Below are 20,186 nucleotides of genomic sequence, written 5' to 3'. Positions count from 1 at the left end.
CGGAGTAGCTGAGATTACAGGCATGTACCAGCACGCCCAGCTAATTTTGTTTTTAAAATTTCTAGTAAAGATGAGGCGTCACCATGTTGGCCAGGCTGGTCTAGAACTCCTGGCCTCAAGTGATCAGCCCAGCCTCTGCCTCCCAAACTGCTGGGATTACAGGCATGAGCCACTCCGCCCAGCCTGTTACTTTACTTTTAAAAATTACCCAGAATGTGAAACATTGGATTTATTTCATCACCAGCTAATGCATGAACACTGGGTAGCTGGTCTGAAGCTGCATGGACTGGCAAGGAGGAGCTGCTGGAGTCCTCAGCACCTGGTCTCTGGGCTCCTCTGTGGCCCTGCCTTCTTTTTTTTTTGAGATGGAGTCTCACTCTGTTACCCAGGCTGGAGTGCAATGGCGAGATCTCAGCTCCCAGCAACCTCCACCTCCCAGGTTCAAGCGATTCTCCTGCCTTAGACTCCCAAGTAGCTAAGATTATAGGCACCCGCCACTAAGCCTGACTAATGTTTTTGTATTTTTAGTAGAGGTGGGTTTTCACCATGTTGGTCAGGCTGGTCTCAAACTCCCAACCTCAGATGATCTGCCCGCCTTGGCTTCCCAGAGTGCTGGGATTACAGATCTGAGCCACTGTACCTGGCCCTGCCTTTTTTTTTTTTTTTTAACAATACTTTTTGTTAAATACAGAAGTCTGTTACTGCTCTATACACATTTAACAAAGTTTAAGTGAAGAGTACACATGTCCCTATTCTGTCAAGTTTTTTGCTTAACATGGATCCATGTCAATGCTTTTTCTGTTTCCAGTGGCAGAAGTGGCAGATCCTGATTTGGGATAGCGGGAGTAAGTGCTGGCCAGTCTGGGGGCTGGGGCCCAGGAAAAGGAGGGATCATGGTTCAAGTCATGACTAATCCCTATAGGGTTGGCTGAGGTGCCAGTCAGGAGATGGGCAGGGGTCAAGGCTGAGAAAACCCAGGCAGAGCCCCCAGGTTGGGGTCAAGCCAGGATTCAAGAGCAGAAAGCCACACACCAGCAGATGCCAGGGATACTGCAGGAGATAAGATAGACAATTTCCAGCCTCAGGGAGCTTCCAGCAGAGACCCGAGGGAAGGGGAGGTGTTAGCCAGGTGAAAGGGTATTTCAGGTAGAGGCAGCAGCATTTGGAAGAGTCCAGAAGTGGGAAAGCTTGACTTTCCAGGCCCTGAGGGAATTTCAGGTGGTTGGAATGAGGATGGAAGTGCAGGAGGATCCAGGAGGCCTGTGGCTCCCCCTTGCTGTGAATGGCAGCTGGGGGTTTTGGCAGAAGGATAGTGGTATCAGATCAGTGGACACCCAGGATGATGTCAGAGGGGCTGAGTAGTCTAGTCCCAAAGGGATCTGAGGAGAATGAGAGCTGGTCAGCCTGATGCAGGGTGCAAATCACTCATATACTGGACAAATGGGTATTGACGGTTGTTGCATGCCATGGCCTCTTCCTAGCTTCGTGGAATTCTCATTTGAGCAGGGGGTGTAGACAGTCAATAGACAAGATGTAGTTCTGTGTGATTCGAGGTAGGTGGTTGTGGGGGAGCAGTATGGGAAGGTTCCCCCACCACTAGGTGTAAAGGGGCTAGGCGAGAAGCTGTGTGCCTCGCAGAGGGAGTTTTCCATTGTGTGCTGTGGGGAGATCTGAAAGATTCTGAACAGGGGAGTTTGTGATGAGGTGTGTGCCTTAGACAAAGATTACTTTGGCAACTATGTGATAAACAGCAAAAATCAGAGTCATTCCAGCGAACACTTTCAGTGCTCACTGCGTGCTAGATGCTTTCAGGTGTTCACATGTCAACGAATTTAATGCTTACAAAAACTTATCATCAGGTCCTGTCTTAGTTTCCTGTTATTGCTATAATACATGGCCACAAATGTGGTGATTTAAAATAGCACAGATTTGTTCTCTGATGATTCTGGAGTTCAGAAGTCCTAAAATCGAGGTGTCTGTAAGGCTACATTCCTTTTGTAAGCTCCAAGGGAGAATTTATTCCCTTGCCTGTTCCAGCTCTCAGAGGCTCCTGCCTCTGGCTCTCAGGTACAGCATTCCATCCTGCGTCTATTGTCACTCTGCCTTCTTTGACCAGTTCTACTACTTCCACCTCCCTCTCATGAGGACCCTGTGATGACATTGGGCCCACCCAGGTAATCCAGGATAACCTCCCCATGGCAGGATCCTTAATCTGCACAGTCCCTTTGCCATACAGAGTAACATATTCACAGGTTCTGGGCATTAGAATGGGGACATCTTTTGGGGGAGATAATTATTCAGCTTGCTACAGGTAGGTACTATTATCCCCATTTTATAGACAACGATGGAATCGTAGAGAGGGTAAGAAACTTGTCCAAGGCCACAGAGCAAGTAGTTTTAAAGGTCACCTGGAGTCTTGTTCAGTCCACACTCTGGTCCTCGACTTTAAGAGAGAGGCTTCTCTCATCCCAGATGTGTGTGGGCAGCTGACTGTGTGTTGGGGGTTGTGTGGCTGTTGACCACTGTCAGGGCTGGCAGAAGGTACGGGTTGAGTGCCTCCTGTGTGCCAGTACGGTGTGTCCAGGACAGGACAGTCCTAGACCTTGCCTTTGTGGGCATAGTTTTGTCATCTCACTAATAGTTAACATAGTTTCACCTCAGTGTTCCTGTGAAGGACAGTACAGGATGTGGTGGCAGATTGTTAGGGGAGGCCGCTCTTGTTTGGTGGGGCGTGGGAAGGAGTCTCCAAGGAAGTGATTTTGCTGAGATGAGCTGATCAAGGGGTGGCCAGCAGTGAGGGGGGTACAGCGTGGGGGTGTGCAGTGATGGAGAGACGTTTCACGTGGGGACGAGGGAGTGCAGGACAGATCCCACAGGACACTGAGGGCCATGTTCAGGAGCTGGGATTTTGTCGTAAGTGCAGTGGCACACGATGGAAGGACTGATGAGATTTGGGATCCTGGCATCTTGCTTACACCAGAGCTCTAGCAAGGAACAGTGCTTAAAAGGACCTTCAGAAATCCTAGTACAGCATTTCTCAAACTTGAACAAGTATGCATTCTTGTTAAAGGAAAAACTAGTCCAGCAGTGAGAGCTAAATTATTTTAATATTTACATGCATACAAATGCAAAACTGGTATAAATAACACTTGCTCACACCACATATAAGCAATAAAACCAAAAGAAGTAAACAGATTGGATACAAAACTTAAATCAGTAACATTCCACTCAGAATATTAATTCTAAAGTTTTATTTTGCTGGAATGAAATCTCTACTCCTGGCCAAGATACTTCTAATTCTCCCATTACTCTCTTCGATTACTTAATCTACCCAAATTTCTCTGAAGAGCTCTAGAGCTTTCTTGTGATGGGACTGGCTTTCATTTGGGTCCAGCACATTCTTTACCTGCTATGTGTATTTCTCTTCTTACCAGGACAAGACAATGAAAGTCGTATGACTTGATATCAAGTAAGCCGTAAAGAAAATACGAATGCTGGATGGGTGCGGTGGCTCACGCCTGTAATCCCAGCACTTTGGGAGACCAAGGCGGGCGGATCACGAGGTCAGGAGTTCGAGACCAGCCTGGCCAGCATGGTGAAACCCTGTCTCTACTAAAAATACAAAGCTTAATCAGGCATGGTGGTGTGTGCCTGTAATCCCAGATACTTGGGAGGCTAAGGCAGGAGAATTGCCTGAACTCAAGAGGCGGAGGTTGCAGTGAGCTGGGTCATGCCACACCCTCTAACATGGGTGACAGAGCAAAACTCTGTCTCAAAAAAAAAAAAAAAAAAAAAAAAGAGAGAGAAAATACAAATGCTGGTGCTGGAGTTGTAGGAACTGAAAGCATGTGTCAGTACCGTTTATGCCGTGACTTGGAGTAGCATTGTCTTAGTATTGTTTTAGGTTGCCATTAAACAAAAACATCCCCAGACACAGACCCACAGGGGACTTGTGAGGAAGTGGTTATATCTCAGTAATGAGAAGTGGATCTCATACCTGTAATCCCAGTGCTTGGAGAGGCTGAAGCAAGAGGATTGCTTGAGGCCAGGAGTTCAAGATCCTGCAGCAAAGCAAAAAAAAAAAAAAAAAAAAAAATTAGCCAGCATGGTGGCACACACCTGTAGTTTCAGCCACTTGAGGGGAGTGGGGAGATTGGGGACACTCAGGGCTGAGATGGGAGGACACTCAGGGCTGAGATGGGAGGATTGCTTGAGGCCAGGCATTCGAGGCTGCAGTAAGCCATGACTGGGCCATTGCACTCCAGCCTGGGCAACAGAGTGACACCCTGTCTCTTACATAAATAGATAAATAAAGTACTAGGATAAGAACACAGGTTTCCTGCCTCCCAGTCCAGAGCTCTCCGGCTCTGTGCTGAGCTGCCTTGTCCAGACCCTTGTCTTATCCATCTCTCAGGACTGGCATGATGGCCATTCTTTGCCAGCAGACTCTCCTTGGTCCCAGTCCTCTCCCCCTCTGCGGTCAACATCTTAGAGTCCCTCTGGCTGGATCTAAGCTGAAGGTCCTCTCAATACCTTTTAAGCCACATTCCAAGTGATCCACCCACCTCGGCCTCTCAAAGTGCTGGGATTACAGGCGTGAGCCACCTTGCCCGGCCTCAAATTATTATTTTTTTCTTAAAAAACTTGAGAAGCTTTCTGAGAATGTAGATCAAAAGGATAAAGAGGGAGAGAAAATGATAGACCTCAGTCAGAATCAAGAGGCAGGAATCCAACCTAAAACTCTGTAGCGGTTCTTCAAGGAGTCCAAGAACAACAGAAACAATAATTAAAGTTTAAGAAATGAAAACGACTAAGTGAAAAATATTTGTGGCTGCTGATTAAAGTATTCCACGCGATCCAGGCAGTGTTAGAAAGTCAGGGTGTGGGAGGGGTGTGGAGGGAGGGGCGTGTTGAGGTCAAGGCCTCATGGGAGGTAACAACCCCATGGGAAGTGACTGGCTTTATCCCCTCTGTCAGTCTCCGCACCTTAGCGATTGCAGACCCATCGGTTTAGGGAACTGCAAAGGGAACCTGTGAGCACACTGTCTGCAGTTGTCCACACAGCTCAGGGATTCAGAGCCAGCGTGGACCAGCTTTAGGCTCGCCTGGGACACTCTTCTAACCTGTGTGGTAAGCAACATGAGAGAGAGCAGGTTGCTTCTCAGCCCCATCTCCCAGTCTGTACCAGGCTGGGCTAGAGGATGTCTGAGGGCCCTTTATCTCACAGACATACGTCTGATTCAGGATCAGGACCGTACTTACCATTTGTCTGTGACCACAGTGCGGGCATGGGTGGGGTTCGGCAAATGCAGCTGAGTTACACTTGTGTGGAAGTGGAGTTCCAGTTGGAAATGTGATGTGTCTGCCCTCCCTGCCGGGCCTCCAGCCCTAACCTGCCTTCCTGCCTCCTTCCCATTCCCACATCAGGCTAAGTGCAGGAACATGGAGCACGCTCTGCGGGAGAAGGCCAAGGCCTTCTGGGCCATGCGGCGCTCCTATGAGGCCATCGCCAAGCACAATCAGGTAAGTGAACAATGGGGCTGAGTGGGGAGATTGGGGACATTCAGGGCAGCTGGGAAGGAGCGAAGATGCATCGGCCCAGACTTTGGTTCGCATAATCTGCCAGGAAGAGGTGGCCTGCCTTACCTCTGATGGCCCTGTGCAGCCACATCCTAGACACTGACCATGGCTCCTCTGCCTTGGCCTCTCTAAAGACCCAGGCGTGGTCATGCCAGCAGCCACAGGAGTGACTTAAAAAGCTACCAACACCATCAGTGCTATGGCACGTGCATCGTACCACCGCCACCTGGGTGTTCAGTGATGACCTGGGATTCATGAATTTCTTGTTTTCTCTCAGTTCCCACATGCACTCCATCATCAGTCCTATTCCCCCATCTCCAAAATATGTTATTTCTGTCAAACTCTCCACCTCCTGGTCCAGGTCACCGTCCTCTCTCACTGGGCCTCCTGCCTGGACCTCGTGCTTCCCTTCTTGTACATTCTGCTTTCCATAGACTGGGGCAATCATGTAGAAAAAGACACCAGCCCTGCTCCTTTGCTGCTTAAAACTGCCAGTGGCTTCCGGTCACCCTCATTACCTCCCAGATTCCATACCATGGTCCCCAAGGCCATCGCCTGACCCTGCCTGTCCTCAACCTCATTTGCTTCTCTGCCTCACCTTCTTTCTGTCCCTTAAGCAAACTAAGTCTTCTCCACAGAATGCACACCCAGCATCTTTGCCATTAAAATCTCAGCTCAGATGTCCCCTTCAAGAAGCTTTTCCTGATCACCCTCCTCTTTTACTCAATGGCATACTTCTTGGTTTATTTTCTTGATGACACTCCATTACCTGTAATTACCTTTTGTTTTCTATTTAATTTTTATCCCCTCCCATCAGAATATAATGAAAACAGGGCACACTATTGCTAATTATCTAGAGGAGTTCTTGGCACACAATAAGTGACCAATAAAAATGTTTGTTGATTGAATGTGTGAAGTGGGTAAGTAACCAATAACTGTCAATCAAATGAATGAATGGCCTCTCTCTGTCCCCGCTCTGGTTGTCCTACCTGGCACCCTTTCTTCTTCTGGGTCCTGTGTGGATTGGCAACCTTGTTTCTGACTTGATCTTGGCTCTGGTCTTTTGCTTTCTGAGGTGGCTGCTTCTAGTATTTACCACTCTGTTAGACATCCTAGCCACAGCTGAGCCACACCTGGTCTGCGTTGCTGGACGCTGTCCTCAGGAGCCTGTAGTCCCCTCCATCATATGTCCATGGGTGAGGTTTAGGCCACGGAAAGAGCCTCGTCAACATCCAGGCCTGGAGTTTACCCTGAGCCACAAAGCTGGTGGAACAAAGTGGAAGAAAGGATTATGGGACACTCTGGGCACCAGGGCAGTAACCCGTAACCAGGGCAGACCCATTTCCAAATTCAAGCCCGGTTCTCCCATCAAATCCCTCAGCCCCCTCCAAGCTAATCCCCTCCTCTGTGAAAACAGGGCAATTCCCTCTTACTTAGGATTTTTAAAAAAATCCTGATAAGATAATGCATGCAAGTGCCCAACGGAGAGAAGTCATTAACATTTCTGGTGTCTAATAGACCCGAAAACTGGTGGGAGAGAATTTTCACTTTTTCAGTGGATTATTTTGTCGTCATATGTCAGAGCCACAAATATATGTGGAAATTCCAACTCCAAATAGAGATTACAAACCTGCCGTTGCTGGCGTTTGTTGAGTCGTTTTCCAGTAGTCATCATGGAGTCCTGTAACTTTATCATTGTTGGCTTACTTGGTTTCCCTTTGTGGCTAAAGCCATGTGACTGGCTTGCCTTGTACACGACTGGGTTGGTGATACTTAGGGAGCATCTGTCTGTCCAAGTGGCAGCACTGCCTGCCCATCCCAGGGAGTGTAGGAGTCCCAAGCTTTTTGCTGAGGCTGAGGGTAAGAGGTCACATGGGAAGCCCCTAAGATTCCAGCCTGATTAATGCTTTTCCTGTTAAATTCAGTTAATCAGATTGATGGAAAAGTGAAAGTTCTGGTGCTTGTTCCTTTACAGTGAGGCTGTCATTGCCACGGTGAGTGGGCAGGAGTTGACCTTGCACCTGCTGGTTTATTCTGCCATGCTCTGTTCTTGATCTTTCTGTGAGATAAGAATTATCGGGGAGAGGGAGAACATCAGGATAAATAGCTAATGCATGTGGGGCTTAATACCTAGGTGATGGGTTGGTCTGTGCAGCAAACCACCATGGTGCACATTTACTTATGTAACAAACCTGCACATCCTGCACATGTATCCTGGAACTTAAATTTTTTAAAAAAGAGAATTACCCTGGATTCTACTCTCTCCCACGCAGACATTGTCAGTCTTTTCAGCCCAATAGATTAACCATGCTATTTGTTCCTCATTTGCATTTCTTTGATTATTGGTAAGTTTATACCAATAACATGTGACTATACTTGTTTTCACAAGTATAATAGTCGTTTATGTTTCTTCTGTGAATGCTAATTCACATTTCTTTTTTCCCTTGGAATATTTATCTTTTAGAGGATTTGTAAGAGTGCTCTGTACCTTAAGAATAATATCAATTTCTCAAAAATGTTACAAATATATTTCCTAGTTTGTCATTTCTTTTTCAGTGGATCATTTTCACTTTTGGGGGGCCATTTTCACTTTTTCAGTGAATCCTTTTGTCATTGTATTTTCGGAGCTGTAAACATACAAACAATCCCTGGCTTAGTTTTGGTTTTACCGTGGTGCAAAACAATACACATTCAGTAGAAACTATATTTTTAGTACACATATAACCATTCTGTTTTTTCCCTTTAGTCCAGTCATCAATAAATTACATGAGACATACAATGCTTTATTATAACATAGGCTTGGTGTTGGATGATTCTGCCCAACCGTAGGGTAATGTAAGTGTCCTGGGCACGTTTAAGGTAGGCTAGGCTAAGCTATGATTTTTTAATAGGTTAGGTGTATTCATTGCTTTTTTGATTTAACAGTTTTTCAACTTACGATGGGTTTATTGGGATGTAACCCCATATTAAGTTGAGGAGCATCTATATTTAACTTTCAGTCCAAAGATGAGATTACTAACCTGCTATTGCCACAGCACGTATTTTGAATTGTTTTTCTAACAGCTGTCATGGAATTGAATTTTTGTCCTCAAAAGAGAATAGTCTCTTATCATACACACTTCTTATTTTCTGTGTATTCAGTTATCTCATTCTCTCTTCGAGGCTTCTCAATTTCATACTTTGCTAAGGAATGCCTTTCTTATTCTAAGCAGAGAAATATTTATTTGCTTTTTCTTTAAGTACGTTTATGGCTTTATCTTTCTTTTTTAACAAACTTTTTGTGGTTAAGATTTCGAGTATGTATGGTGATTTTAATGATTTTTTTAAATGAATACTTCCTACTGCTCTTTTGGTAAAGCCTCTGGATCAGACAAATTTTAAGTCCTAAGACTGGAAGGCAAATACTTTAAAAAAAATCAATGCTATTTGCAGCCATTTATTTCTATGATTCAGGACTTCCCTGGTTATGGTGCAGCGTAAAGAAGGAACTGAACGTTGTATGTAGGTGAGATGATAGTACTACAGTTGACATCTAGAAGCAGTGATTTTATTTTTAAAAACCCTGTCAAAACAACCTATTATTAGGTTGTTGGACTTTGCCTTTTGAAATCTGAACTTAGAAATGTGTGCTAATAAACTATTATGTTGGTATTTTATCTGTAGGGGTTCTGTACATGATTTCTTTGAACATAAAATTCCTTTGTAAAAATGGGAAAGTTGCTGGGCTTTGGAGGTTCCCTCCACATCTGACCCCTGAGTCCCTCTGCTCTCTGCTGTAGGTGGAGGCCGCATGGCTGGAAGGCCGGATCCGGCAGGAGTTTGATAAGCTTCGTGAGTTCTTGAGAGTGGAGGAGCAGGGCATTCTGGATGCCATGACCGAGGAGACAAGGCAGAAGCAGCTTCTGGCCGAGGAGAAGATGAAGCAGCTCACAGAGGAGACAGAGGCGCTGGCACATGAGATCGAGCGGCTGCAGATGGAGATGAAGGAGGATGATGTTACTTTTCTCATGGTAAGGAGCTCAGCATCTGGATTCAGTGACAGGGCCAGATGTTCTGGGACCAGCTGGGAGTCACAGCCCACCAGCCCTGGCCAACCTCATGTTCCTGGGGCTTCCTGGGTACTGGCCTGGAGGAGCTCACAAGTGACCTGCTATGCTCATGTCATGAAGCTCAAAAGACTTACCAGGGTAGAGTTCCTTGAAAGCCTCTTATTTCTTGCTCTCTCTTCTTTTTTTTTTAAGACAGGGTCTTGCTCTGTCACCCAGGCTGGAGTAGAGCGGGTGATTATAGCTCAATGTCACCTCAGACTCTTGGTCTCGAGGGAACCTCCCTCCTTAGCCTCCTGCGTAGCTGGGACTGCAGGCACGAGCCACCAGGCCTGGCTGATTTTTTTCATTTTTTAAGAGTCAGGTGGGAGTGAGGGGAGGTCTCACTGTGTTGCCCAAGCTGGTCTTGAATTCCTGGTCTCAGGTGATGCTCCCACCTTGGCCTCCTGGGTGGTTGGACTACTGGCGCACCACTGTGCTCAGCTCCTGCCTCTTCTTTCTTCCTTTCTCGTGCCCCCTCTCTTACTCTGATTTTTTTTTTCTGTTTCTACCTTTTAATAAAATGAATTCTTTTAAAATTATTCAATTATTTAAATTGTTTTATTTAAACATGATGCCTTGGCATTCTGTCTTCTCAAGGATGATTCTATTCTCTCTAAAAAAAGTGTTGTTCACTTTTTTTCCTTTTACTGATTTATTTCCTCCCCATGAGCCATTGGTCCTTACAAACTTCCTACAAGGAAATTTTTGGGCTTGAAAGCTGGTTTGTAAACTGGCCAGGGTGGCGAGGTGTCTCCTGTACCTGGAAAACAGCTGACTGCTCTGGAAGAGGGGTTGCTGTAGAGTGGAGTGGGTGGCGGCAGGCAGGTGTCATCTCCTGGGTGGGACCTTTAGGAGTTCTCCACCTCACTTAAGGCCTTGAACCATGAAGTCTCCTGTCTCCAAAATGTCCTTGATTATAAAATCATTCTGTGTTCAGAGCTGTCTCTGAAAAGAAAAATGAAGAAAAAAAAATAAGAAAAATCATTTTGTGGGATCTAAAAGATGTGTTTCTCGTGGATTCTGTTTAGGGAATTGGGAGTGTTGTCTTGCCCGGTACCCAGAGTGCTTTCAGGAATGATTTGGTTTGTGTCTCTTTTTTATTTGTTACTAAGTTTATTGTGATATAATTTATATGCTAAACAATTCAGTCATTTAAAATATACCACTCAGTGATTTTTAGTATATACTGAGTTATACAACCATCACGACAATTTTAGAACATTCCATGCCTCCAAAAGCAGCCCTGCTTTAGCTGTCACTCCACAGTCCGTCCTCCCCAGCCCCTGGCAACCACCAAGCTACGTATTATTTGTATAGATTTACCTATTCTAGACATTTCAAATGCATGGAATTATATAATATGTAACCTCTCATGACTGCCTTCTTTCACTCAGCATGTTGTGAAACTTCATTCATGTTGCATGTAGCATCTGTCAGTACCTCATTCCTTTTTACGACTGAACAGTATTCCATTGCATAGACATACAATTATGCATTGCTTAATGATGGGGATATGTTCTGAGAAATGTCTTATTAGGCAATTTTTTCATTATGCAAATGTCATAGAGTATGTTTACACAAACCTGCATGGTGTAGCCTACCATACACCTGGGTTATATGGAATAGCCTCTTGCTCCTAGGCTACAGACCTGTGCAGCGTGTTGCTGTATCGAATACTGTAGGCAACAGGAACCAACTGTGAAGTATTTGCATATCTAAACATAGAAAAGGTACAGCAAAAATATAGTCTTATACTCTCATGGGACCACAGTCATATATGCGGTTCCTTGCTGACCGAAACATTGTTATGTTGCACATGGCTATATTGCATTTTATTTATTGATGTATCAGTTGGGGGTTGCTGTGGTTTGGTGGTTTGAATATGTTCCTCAAAATGTATGTGCTGTCAACTGAATTCCCAATACAACACTGTTGGGAGTTGGAGCCTAATAAGAGGTGATTGGGTCATGAGAGCCCTTATGAATGGGCTGATGTTGTTACTGGCAGAGTGGGTTAGTTATGGAGAGAGTGGGCTTGTCATGAAGTGAGTTTGGGCCCTCCTTGCTCTCTTGCTTTTGGTTTTATGTGTGGTCTCTTGCCCTTCCTCCTTCTGCCACGGGATGGCACAGCATGAAGGCATCTCATCAGATGCCGGTGCCATGCTCTTAGACTTCCCAGCTTCAGAACCACGAGTCAAACAAACTATTGTTTATAAATTACCCAGTCTGTGGTGTTTTGTTACAGCAACACAAAATGGACTAAGACAGTGGTTATTTGGGTTGTTTCTGCTTTGGCTATTATGAATAATAAGGCTATAATCATTCAGATAGCAATTTTTATGTGGACATGTTTTTATTTTTCTTGGAAATACATCTGGGAGTAGATTTCCTGGATCTTATGGTAACTCTAGGTTTAACTATTGGAAGAACTGCTAGGCCGTTGTCCAGAGCAACCGTATCATTTTATATTCTCATCAGGAGTGTATGAGGATTCCAGTTTCTCCACATCTTTGCCAAAATTTATTTTTTAAAAATTATAACCGGGCAAGGCATGGTGATTCATGCCTGTAATCCCAGCACTTTGGGAGGCCAAGGTGGGTGGATCACGAGGTCGGGATATTGAGACCATCCTAGCTACCACGGTGAAACCCCATCTCTACTAAAAATACAAAAAAATTATCCGGGCATGGTGGCTTGTGTCTGTAATCCCAGCTTACAGGAGATTGAGGAGGTTGAGGCAGGAGAATCACTTGAACCTGGGAGGCAGAAGTTGCAGTGAGCTGAGATCGTGCCACTGCACTCCATCCTGGGCAATAGAGCAAGGCTCCGTCTCAAAAAAAAAAAAAAAAGGAAAAAATTATAACCATCCTTGTGGATGTGAAGCGGTATCTCATTGTGTATTGTATGTCATCATTTCCCTGATGGCTAATGACTTGGAACATCTTTTCATGGGCTTTTGGATCATTAGTAGATGTTCCTTGGGCAAATGTCTGTTCAGATTCTTTGCCCATTTTTAACTTGGGTTGTCTTTTTATTGCTGAGTTGTAAGAGTTCTTTATATATTCTAGACAGAAGTCCTTTGTCCGTTTTAGTTCTACATGTAGGTCTTTGATGAATTTTGAGTTATTTTTTGTATATGGTGTAGTAAGGGTTGGTCCAACTTCATTTTTTTTTTTTTTTTTTTTTTTTTGCATGTCAACATCTAGTTGTCCAGTACTATTTGTTGGAAAGACTGTTTATTCCTCCATTAAATTGTCTTGGCACTCTTGTAAATAACTGATTGATGGTAAATATGAGGGTTTATTTCTGGACTTTCATTTCTATTCCATTGATCTCAATGCCTGTACTGATATTAGTGCCATACTATCTTGATTACTGTTGATTTGCATTAACTCTTGAAATGGGGATTATGAGTCTTCTAATGTTGTTCTTTTATTTCAAGATTGTTTTAGCTATTCTGGTTCCCTCAAAATTCCATGTGAATTTTAGGATCAGTTTTTTAGTTTCTGCAAAGAAGTCAGCTAGGATAAGGGATCACACTGAATCAACAGATCAAATTACGGAGTATCTTCGTATGTTTTTTGTTGCTATAACAGAACATCACAGACTGGGTAAATTATAAACAATACAAGTTTATTCAGCTCATTGTTCTGGGTGAGGCCAGGAAATCCAGGAGCATGGCGGCTCTGGCATTTGGTGTGGGTCATCTCATGGCAGAAGGAGGAAGTGAGTGTGCAAGACAGAGTAGTCGCTCATTGCTTCACAGCAGCCCAGGCTCATGATAACGAAACCACTTCACAGTAATGACATTCAGCCATTGGTGAGGGCTCTGCCCTCATGATCCAGTCGCCTCTTTTTAGGACCTACCTCCCAACACTGTCACGTTGGGGATTCAGTGAACTTTTGGATAATATGCTCAGATCATAGCAGGGATGTTACTGTTAACATCTTGACAATATTAAGACTTATGATCTATGGAATGCATGACTCTTTGAGGTCAAAAACGTATAGATTTCCTCTACATTTCTGTCTCTGTGTTTTTTTGTTTGTTTTTTTATTTTTTTGTTTTTTTCAGAAACATAAGGGCCGAAAACGCCGGTAAGTTGCCAAAGCTGTTGGAGGGGAGGGAAAGAGCGGGCAGAGACATAAGGGGTGCAGACTCCAGCGGGCCCAGGCCAGGCAGGGGACAGCCAGCTGGGTGCATCAGCCCACATGAGCTACTGTGCCCTGGTTTTAGAGGGCATGGTGGGCAATGGGCAGGTGGAGAGAGGCCTCTCACAGCATCCAATACCAGTTGGCTGTGGGCAGTATTGTTCTTCTGAGTGTGGAGGATCCCCACCTGCCATGCAGGGAAGGAGAGCACCATCCTGCATGTGGCTTGAATTCCCAGGGGGACAGCCAGTGTCAGGTCAGCCCCCTGGCTCTCAGAGCCTTAGGTCATAATAGTTTGTGTTGATGGTTGTTGAGTTCACAGGGATGAATGAGGAGGAACTGTGTCTTAGTCCAAGCTTTCTAAAGATGGAAGAGAGTGCTTTTGGTGGGCCTAAGTTCCCTGTGCCCACTTCCCTTTGGCGGTGTGTAAGCAAGGGCCAGAGGACACCTAGGAACTGTTGGACTAGAGCATCCTTAGTGTCCCTTCCAACCCAGACATCCCATGAACAGGATGTGTAAATGTGATTTCTGCCTGCAAGGATGGCAGCCATGTTGGAGATCTCCTGTTTGGAGTTCTGCTAGTTGGGGCAAGTGAGCCTTTGGCCTGAATTCTGAAGGAGGCAGCAACCCATTAGCCTTGGCCCATCTCCCATCATGGCCCAGTCCAGTCTTGTCTTGGGGAAGGTGGCCAGGAAAGTTGGCTGAGGGAAGGGAACAAGTCCTGTTGCTGGTTTCCAGTGAGCCCAGTTCGGCCTGGGATGCATGGTGCTGGCTCTGCCCACCATACCCCATTGTGCTTTTCCAGACTCTTCTGCACCATGGAGCCCGAGCCAGTCCAGACTGGCATGCTTATTGATGTCTGCAAGTACCTGGGCTCCCTGCAGTACCGAGTCTGGAAGAAGATGCTTGGATCTGTGGAATCTGGTGAGCAGGGGTGCGGGCAGGTGTCCCAAGCAGGGTGGAAGCCCTCATGTTAGCAAAGAGCCACCAGGTCTGGTCTCTGCAGGGCCCATCTCCCACCTCCTCAGAGCTCCCCTCCTCTCTCAGCTGATCCCTCTGCCAGTCCCTGGTAGGCAGGTTCCCGTGCCCTGGTCTTCTTCACTCTGCCCAACACCTCCAAACCTCCCGGCAGAATGCCTTCCTCTCAGGGCCCTGACACTTGGTCCCCTCTTCAGAGAGGGAAGCTGGCTTGTCTATTCAAAACTGTATTTTGTATGATAAAAGACCTCTTCCATCCAGGATCGCCTCTCCCAAGGTGACGAGAGCCACAGGGGCTGCTGTGTCCCGGTTTTACAGGGATGAATATCATTAACCCAGGCAATGGTCCATGCTGTCCTAACATCCCTGGGTTGTGTGACTGTTACAAGTCTCTGCCTGTATGAGTTCCTGTGGCTGCCATAATGAAGGACCACAAATGACAGAATTTGACTCTCTCACAGTTCTGGAGGCTAGAAATCCCAAATCCAGATGTTGGCAGGGCCAGGCCCCCTCTGAAACTTGTAGAGGAGAATCTTCACTCCTTCATAGGAGATGCATTAGTTGGTCACCCACCATGCCCAGCCTGTCTCTCCTCTTTTTATAAGGACATGGCTGATATTGGACTGGGGACTGTCTTCCAGTTTTCATCTTTACTAATACATCTACAACCGCCAATTCTTAAATGAGGTCACACTCTGAGGTACCAGGGGTTGGGACTGCCACATATCTTCTGGGCACACAGCCCAACCCCTGCCACTGCTCCAGCCCTGGGCCGCCCCCTGCATGGACTGGGGCCAGGTGGGACATAGTGGTTGGTTTGTGGGGCTGGAGACGTCAACGTTGGCCTAACAGGCCTCAGGATTGCTGATTCCCCATTTCTGCCTTTGCTTGCAGTGCCCTTTACCTTTGACCCCAATACCGCAGCCGGCTGGCTCTCCGTGTCCGAGGACCTTACCAGTGTCACCAACCACGGCTACCGGGTGCAGGTGGAGAACCCGGAGCGCTTCTCCTCGGCGCCCTGCCTGCTGGGTGCCCGCGTCTTCTCTCGGGGCTCGCACGCCTGGGAGGTGGCCCTGGGGGGGCTGCAGAGCTGGCGGGTGGGGGTGGTGCGTGTGCGCCAAGACTCAGGCGCCGAAGGTCACTCACACAGCTGCTACCACGACACGCGCTCAGGCTTCTGGTATGTGTGCCGCACGCAGGGTGTGGAGGGGGACCACTGCGTGACCTCGGACCCAGCCACGGCGCCCCTGGTCCTGGCCATCCCACGCCGCCTGCGTGTGGAGCTGGAGTGTGAGGAGGGTGAGCTGTCTTTCTATGATGCGGAGCGCCACTGCCACCTGTACACCTTCCACGCCCGCTTTGGGGACGTGCGGCCCTACTTCTACTTGGGGGGTGCGCGGGGAGCCGGTCCCCCTGAGCCTTTGCGCATCTGCCCTCTGCACATCACCATCAAGGAAGAACTGGATGGCTGAGCTGGCCCGAGCCTGCTGGCGGCTGCCCAGGTCTTGTGCCACCGCACTGTTTTCTTTCTGTCCCCTTCCTAATGCCACACTGCCTGGGTGCCACTGTACCCCACCTCCTTGCCAGGCTCTTCCTTTTGTGCCCTCTGGTCCTTTTCCTTGTCTCCAGGCCACGCCTCTCTCCATGTTTGGTCCCTTCTCTGCCCACGGTCAGGAGCCATTGGGTGGCATCTCGCTGGCCAGGCTCTCCTGAGTCGTGGCACCTCCACAATGTGAATTTTCTGAATCCTCATTACAGGACTTCTGAGAATAATGTTTACTTCTAGAATGGGCCAGTTTTAAACCATCTCATCCAGCTGTGGTAAAGCCAGTGGCTGAGGAGAGGACTGGAAAGGAGCGTTTGTTACTCATGGTTCTGGGAGGAGGGGCCACATAGGAAAGCCCCAGGGTATGTCAGAAGGTGGAAGGAGGGAGCGGAACGTGTGTGCAAGGGACTTCACTGTGGTTTTCTCAGGAAGCAATGGGCAAGGCAGAGTAAGCAGGGAAGACAGGTTTAGGGGTAGTTGGCTTGAGTAATTCAGTGGCTCTCAGCATAGGGGCTGCCTTCTTTGTCTGATACCTCGCCCCGGGATAATCAGGACGGGAATGTTGGTGTGGGGTGTGACAGCCCGGGAGAGCCACGAGAAGGAGGCAGCTGGTGCTATTGCTCCGGATTCGATGGTTTCCATAGGAAAGGCTGCTCTCAGCCGCCCGATGCTTGCTGTCTCTAGGGACTGGGGGATTGGCTAGCCTGGGGGGAGCAGTCTGTCCAGGTCAGCGAGGCCTGGATGCCAGAGCATCAGAGTACAGGAAACAAAGTTACTGCAGGGCCTCTGCGTGGCTGAATCCCCTGTCTCCATCAGATCAGCTCCAATTGATCTATTTATACCTGCACGGTTTCCTCTGAATGCAGGCTTCCAGAGCACCTTCAACACAACTTTTTTAAAATTGTGGTTTGGCCTGTTCCCTTGCTGGGCCCCAGTTTCCCCACCTGGAAATGAGATAGGACTGGATGAGGACGTCTTGCTGTAGTTGCTGTGGAGGAAATTCCTCTGGTTAATTCTCATCAGCATTTGCAAAAAGGAAAGAATGAGGGCACCCTTTTCAGTTGGGATGAAAGGAGCAGGTGGCGCCGTGGACGTGGCCCTAGACGCTGCGGGAGAGGGAAGAGAAGGCTGGGCCTTGCTGCCTTCTTGTCTCTGCTGACTTCAGCCTGCTCATGCTCACTCTGCCACTTGTGATTTCATCCCGAATTTCTTCCTCTGCCGTGCCTGCCACCCGCTTGTCTCTGCTGACTTCAGCCAGCTCATGCTCACTCTGCCACTTGTGATTTCATCCCGAATTTCTTCCTCTGCCATGCCTGCCACCCTCTTGTCTCTGCTGACTTCAGCCTGCTCATGCTCACTCTGCCACTTGTGATTTCATCCCGAATTTCTTCCTCTGCCGTGCCTGCCACCCTCTTGTCTCTGCTGACTTCAGCCAGCTCATGCTCGCTCTGCGGCTTGTGATTGCATCCCAAATTTCTTCCTCCGCCATGTCTGCAGACTTTCCTGGGCTTGTTTTTTCTCCTGCATCTCTCAAGAGAGTTTTTAATTGTCAACTCACCGTGTCCCAGGAAGTGGCATCATAAAAGGATTTTTTTTTTTCCTAAAAGCAGTGTTAAAATTGGGGTCACATTCCTGACCAAGGACTCTGCATCCCACCTCCTGCCCATTCCAATTCACAAACACTGACATTTTAAAAAATCATGACTCACATTTGTCAATTGGTTATCAATGTGTTGTGTACACTGGTTACATAAAACTTAGGGCTACAAGGAGGGCCCAGGTAGGAGCTGCCAGTGTGTGAAGGGGCTGGCTTGGGCATGGTGATAATGTTGGAAAAATCAGTGCATGCACCTGGTTGGAGGATGCTCAGCCTCAGAAAAGCTCCAAGCTCTTTTGGAGCCAATGCATCCGAGAGTGTGACTCTCTCTAAAGTATTTATCCCACCCATCAATATAATTTTGATATAATAAACTTGACCTGAAATTACTTCACTAGTTATATTAAACTTTTAAAAATGTTTTTTTTATTTTCACCTTACATATTGGAAGAGTTTTTGTTTTTAGACAGGATAATTTGAGCAGGCTAGGCCTCTTGAAAAAAACAAAAATGATATTTAAGCTAAGACTCTTTTTCTTTCGGTATTTCCTTTTCAGTGTTATAAGCAACATTCAACCATGTTGTAGCATGTGTTCAACTTTATTTTTTTGTCGGCTAATATTCCATTGTATGGGATGACAGTACTGCATTTTATTTATCATGCATCGATGGGCGGCCATTTGGGTTGTTTCTACTTCTTGACTATTACACATAATGCTGCTAGAAACATTTATGTACGAGTTTTTGCGTGGATGTATGCTTTCATTTCTCTTTGGTATATGTCTCGGAACAGATTTGCTGGATCACGTGGAAACTGTGTAACCCTTGAGGGACTCCCAAGCTGTTTTCTAATGTGACAACACAATTTTTTATCCAACAGGGTATGAGGGTTCTGATTATTCCACATCCTTCAATGCTTTTTATTATCCGTCTTTTAACTTAGCCCTCCTAGCAGGGGTGATGTGTTACCTCATTGTGATTTTGGTTTGTATTTCCCTGATGGCGAATGATACGAGCATCTTTTCATGCGCTTCTTGGCCATTTGTATATCTTCTTAAGACAACAATGTTTAAATCACTTGATCATTTTTTAATCAAGTTATTTGCCTTTTTATTATTGAGTTGTAAGAATCCTTTTATAGCCGAGCACAAGTCCCTTTATCAGGTATATGATTATAAAATTTTCTCTGTGAGCTGTTTCATTTCCTTGATGATGTCCTTTGAAATACTAAAGCTTTCAATTTTGATGATGTCCAGTTTTTATTTATTTTTTCTTTTGTTGTGTATGTATCCTGGAAATCTCACTTTTGATACTCACATATATTGTTAAGTTCACTAACAATCTCACGTATATTGTTAAGTTCTGGATTTTGGCTCAGGGATGGGGCAGTTGCTCTGTCGGCCGGAAGCCCTAGTCCAAGAGTTCATGAATTCTCCCCTGAAGCCCTCTCCTGCCCTTGTCTTCCACTCACCCCCATCATTCCCCTCCTCATGACTGTGTCCAGACTCAAGGCAGCAGCGCCCTGGGAAGCCCCCCATTCTCCAGTTTCTCCCACTTTTCTATCATCCCACATGCACCATTGTCCATGTTCCCATCACCTAGAGGGATCCTACTTCCAACCCACTTCAGTGCCTTTCTCCACAGCAGCTCTCAGGGTGTGTTGTCACCAGGCTCTCCCTTTATATCCAGTGTATCCTCAGTGCTGTCACCTGGCTACAGCCAGACCAAGCTCCTGTTACTCTTGAAACAGGCCGCCTGCCCTCGCCAGGGTCCCATCATCACTGGAATGTTCTGACCTCAGTTGCTCTGGCTATCCTGGTCATATTGGCTCTGCCGCTTACATGGTGTCTCCTGGGGACACTCTGCCTGCCTGGGCGTATTTCCTTGTCTGTAGGAATGGAGCCCCTCCCCACCTCCTGAAGGTCTGAGCAGCATGAGCACCTCCTAAACCAGAGTCTCAGAGCATGCTAGAGCCTCAATGACCTCCAGGCTCCCAGTCACATCCACGTCAGGCACCACGTATCAATTGGTCAGAATGAGGTGCACAAGAGCCATGTCCTGTTTTGCTTCCACTTGCTTGTGGGGAATGAAATTTCTCTCAACAAAATTTGACTGCTCAGTATCACAATAGTGGAAGTCTGTCGTGATCCTCGTGAGTGACGCAGTGGCAGGAGTTTTCCCAGCTCCTCAGAGAGACATTCAAGAGCCCTCCCCAGCTGGCTCCTGCCACCATGGTCACCACTGTTT

At 46.7% G+C, this 20,186-nt stretch overlaps 1 protein-coding gene across 2 annotated transcripts in view; it reads left to right on the top strand.

Moving 5' to 3' along the window:
- The window catches only part of TRIM35 (tripartite motif containing 35), a 21,033-nt gene extending 1,845 nt beyond the window's left edge, over nucleotides 1–19,188 (top strand). The window contains exons 2-7 of one of the 2 annotated variants that reach the window (XM_032265434.1): nucleotides 5,428–5,523; nucleotides 9,360–9,590; nucleotides 10,697–10,750; nucleotides 13,743–13,765; nucleotides 14,625–14,743; nucleotides 15,692–19,188. In XM_032265434.1, the coding sequence (XP_032121325.1) occupies nucleotides 5,428–5,523; nucleotides 9,360–9,590; nucleotides 10,697–10,750; nucleotides 13,743–13,765; nucleotides 14,625–14,743; nucleotides 15,692–16,269 (1,101 nt within the window). In that variant the 3' untranslated portion in view covers nucleotides 16,270–19,188. The remainder of the gene's footprint in view (nucleotides 1–5,427; nucleotides 5,524–9,359; nucleotides 9,591–10,696; nucleotides 10,751–13,742; nucleotides 13,766–14,624; nucleotides 14,744–15,691) is intronic. The other variant, XM_032265435.1, reaches the window with a different exon arrangement.
- Nucleotides 19,189–20,186: the final 998 nt, after the last annotated feature.

The sequence above is a fragment of the Sapajus apella genome, unplaced genomic scaffold, assembly GCF_009761245.1.
Source record: "Sapajus apella isolate SASKATOON/1434 unplaced genomic scaffold, GSC_monkey_1.0 scaffold150, whole genome shotgun sequence".
Classification (NCBI taxonomy): domain Eukaryota; kingdom Metazoa; phylum Chordata; class Mammalia; order Primates; family Cebidae; genus Sapajus; species Sapajus apella.
The sequence above is the reverse complement of the archived record's forward strand: the minus strand, read 5'-3'. Positions and strand labels throughout refer to the sequence as shown.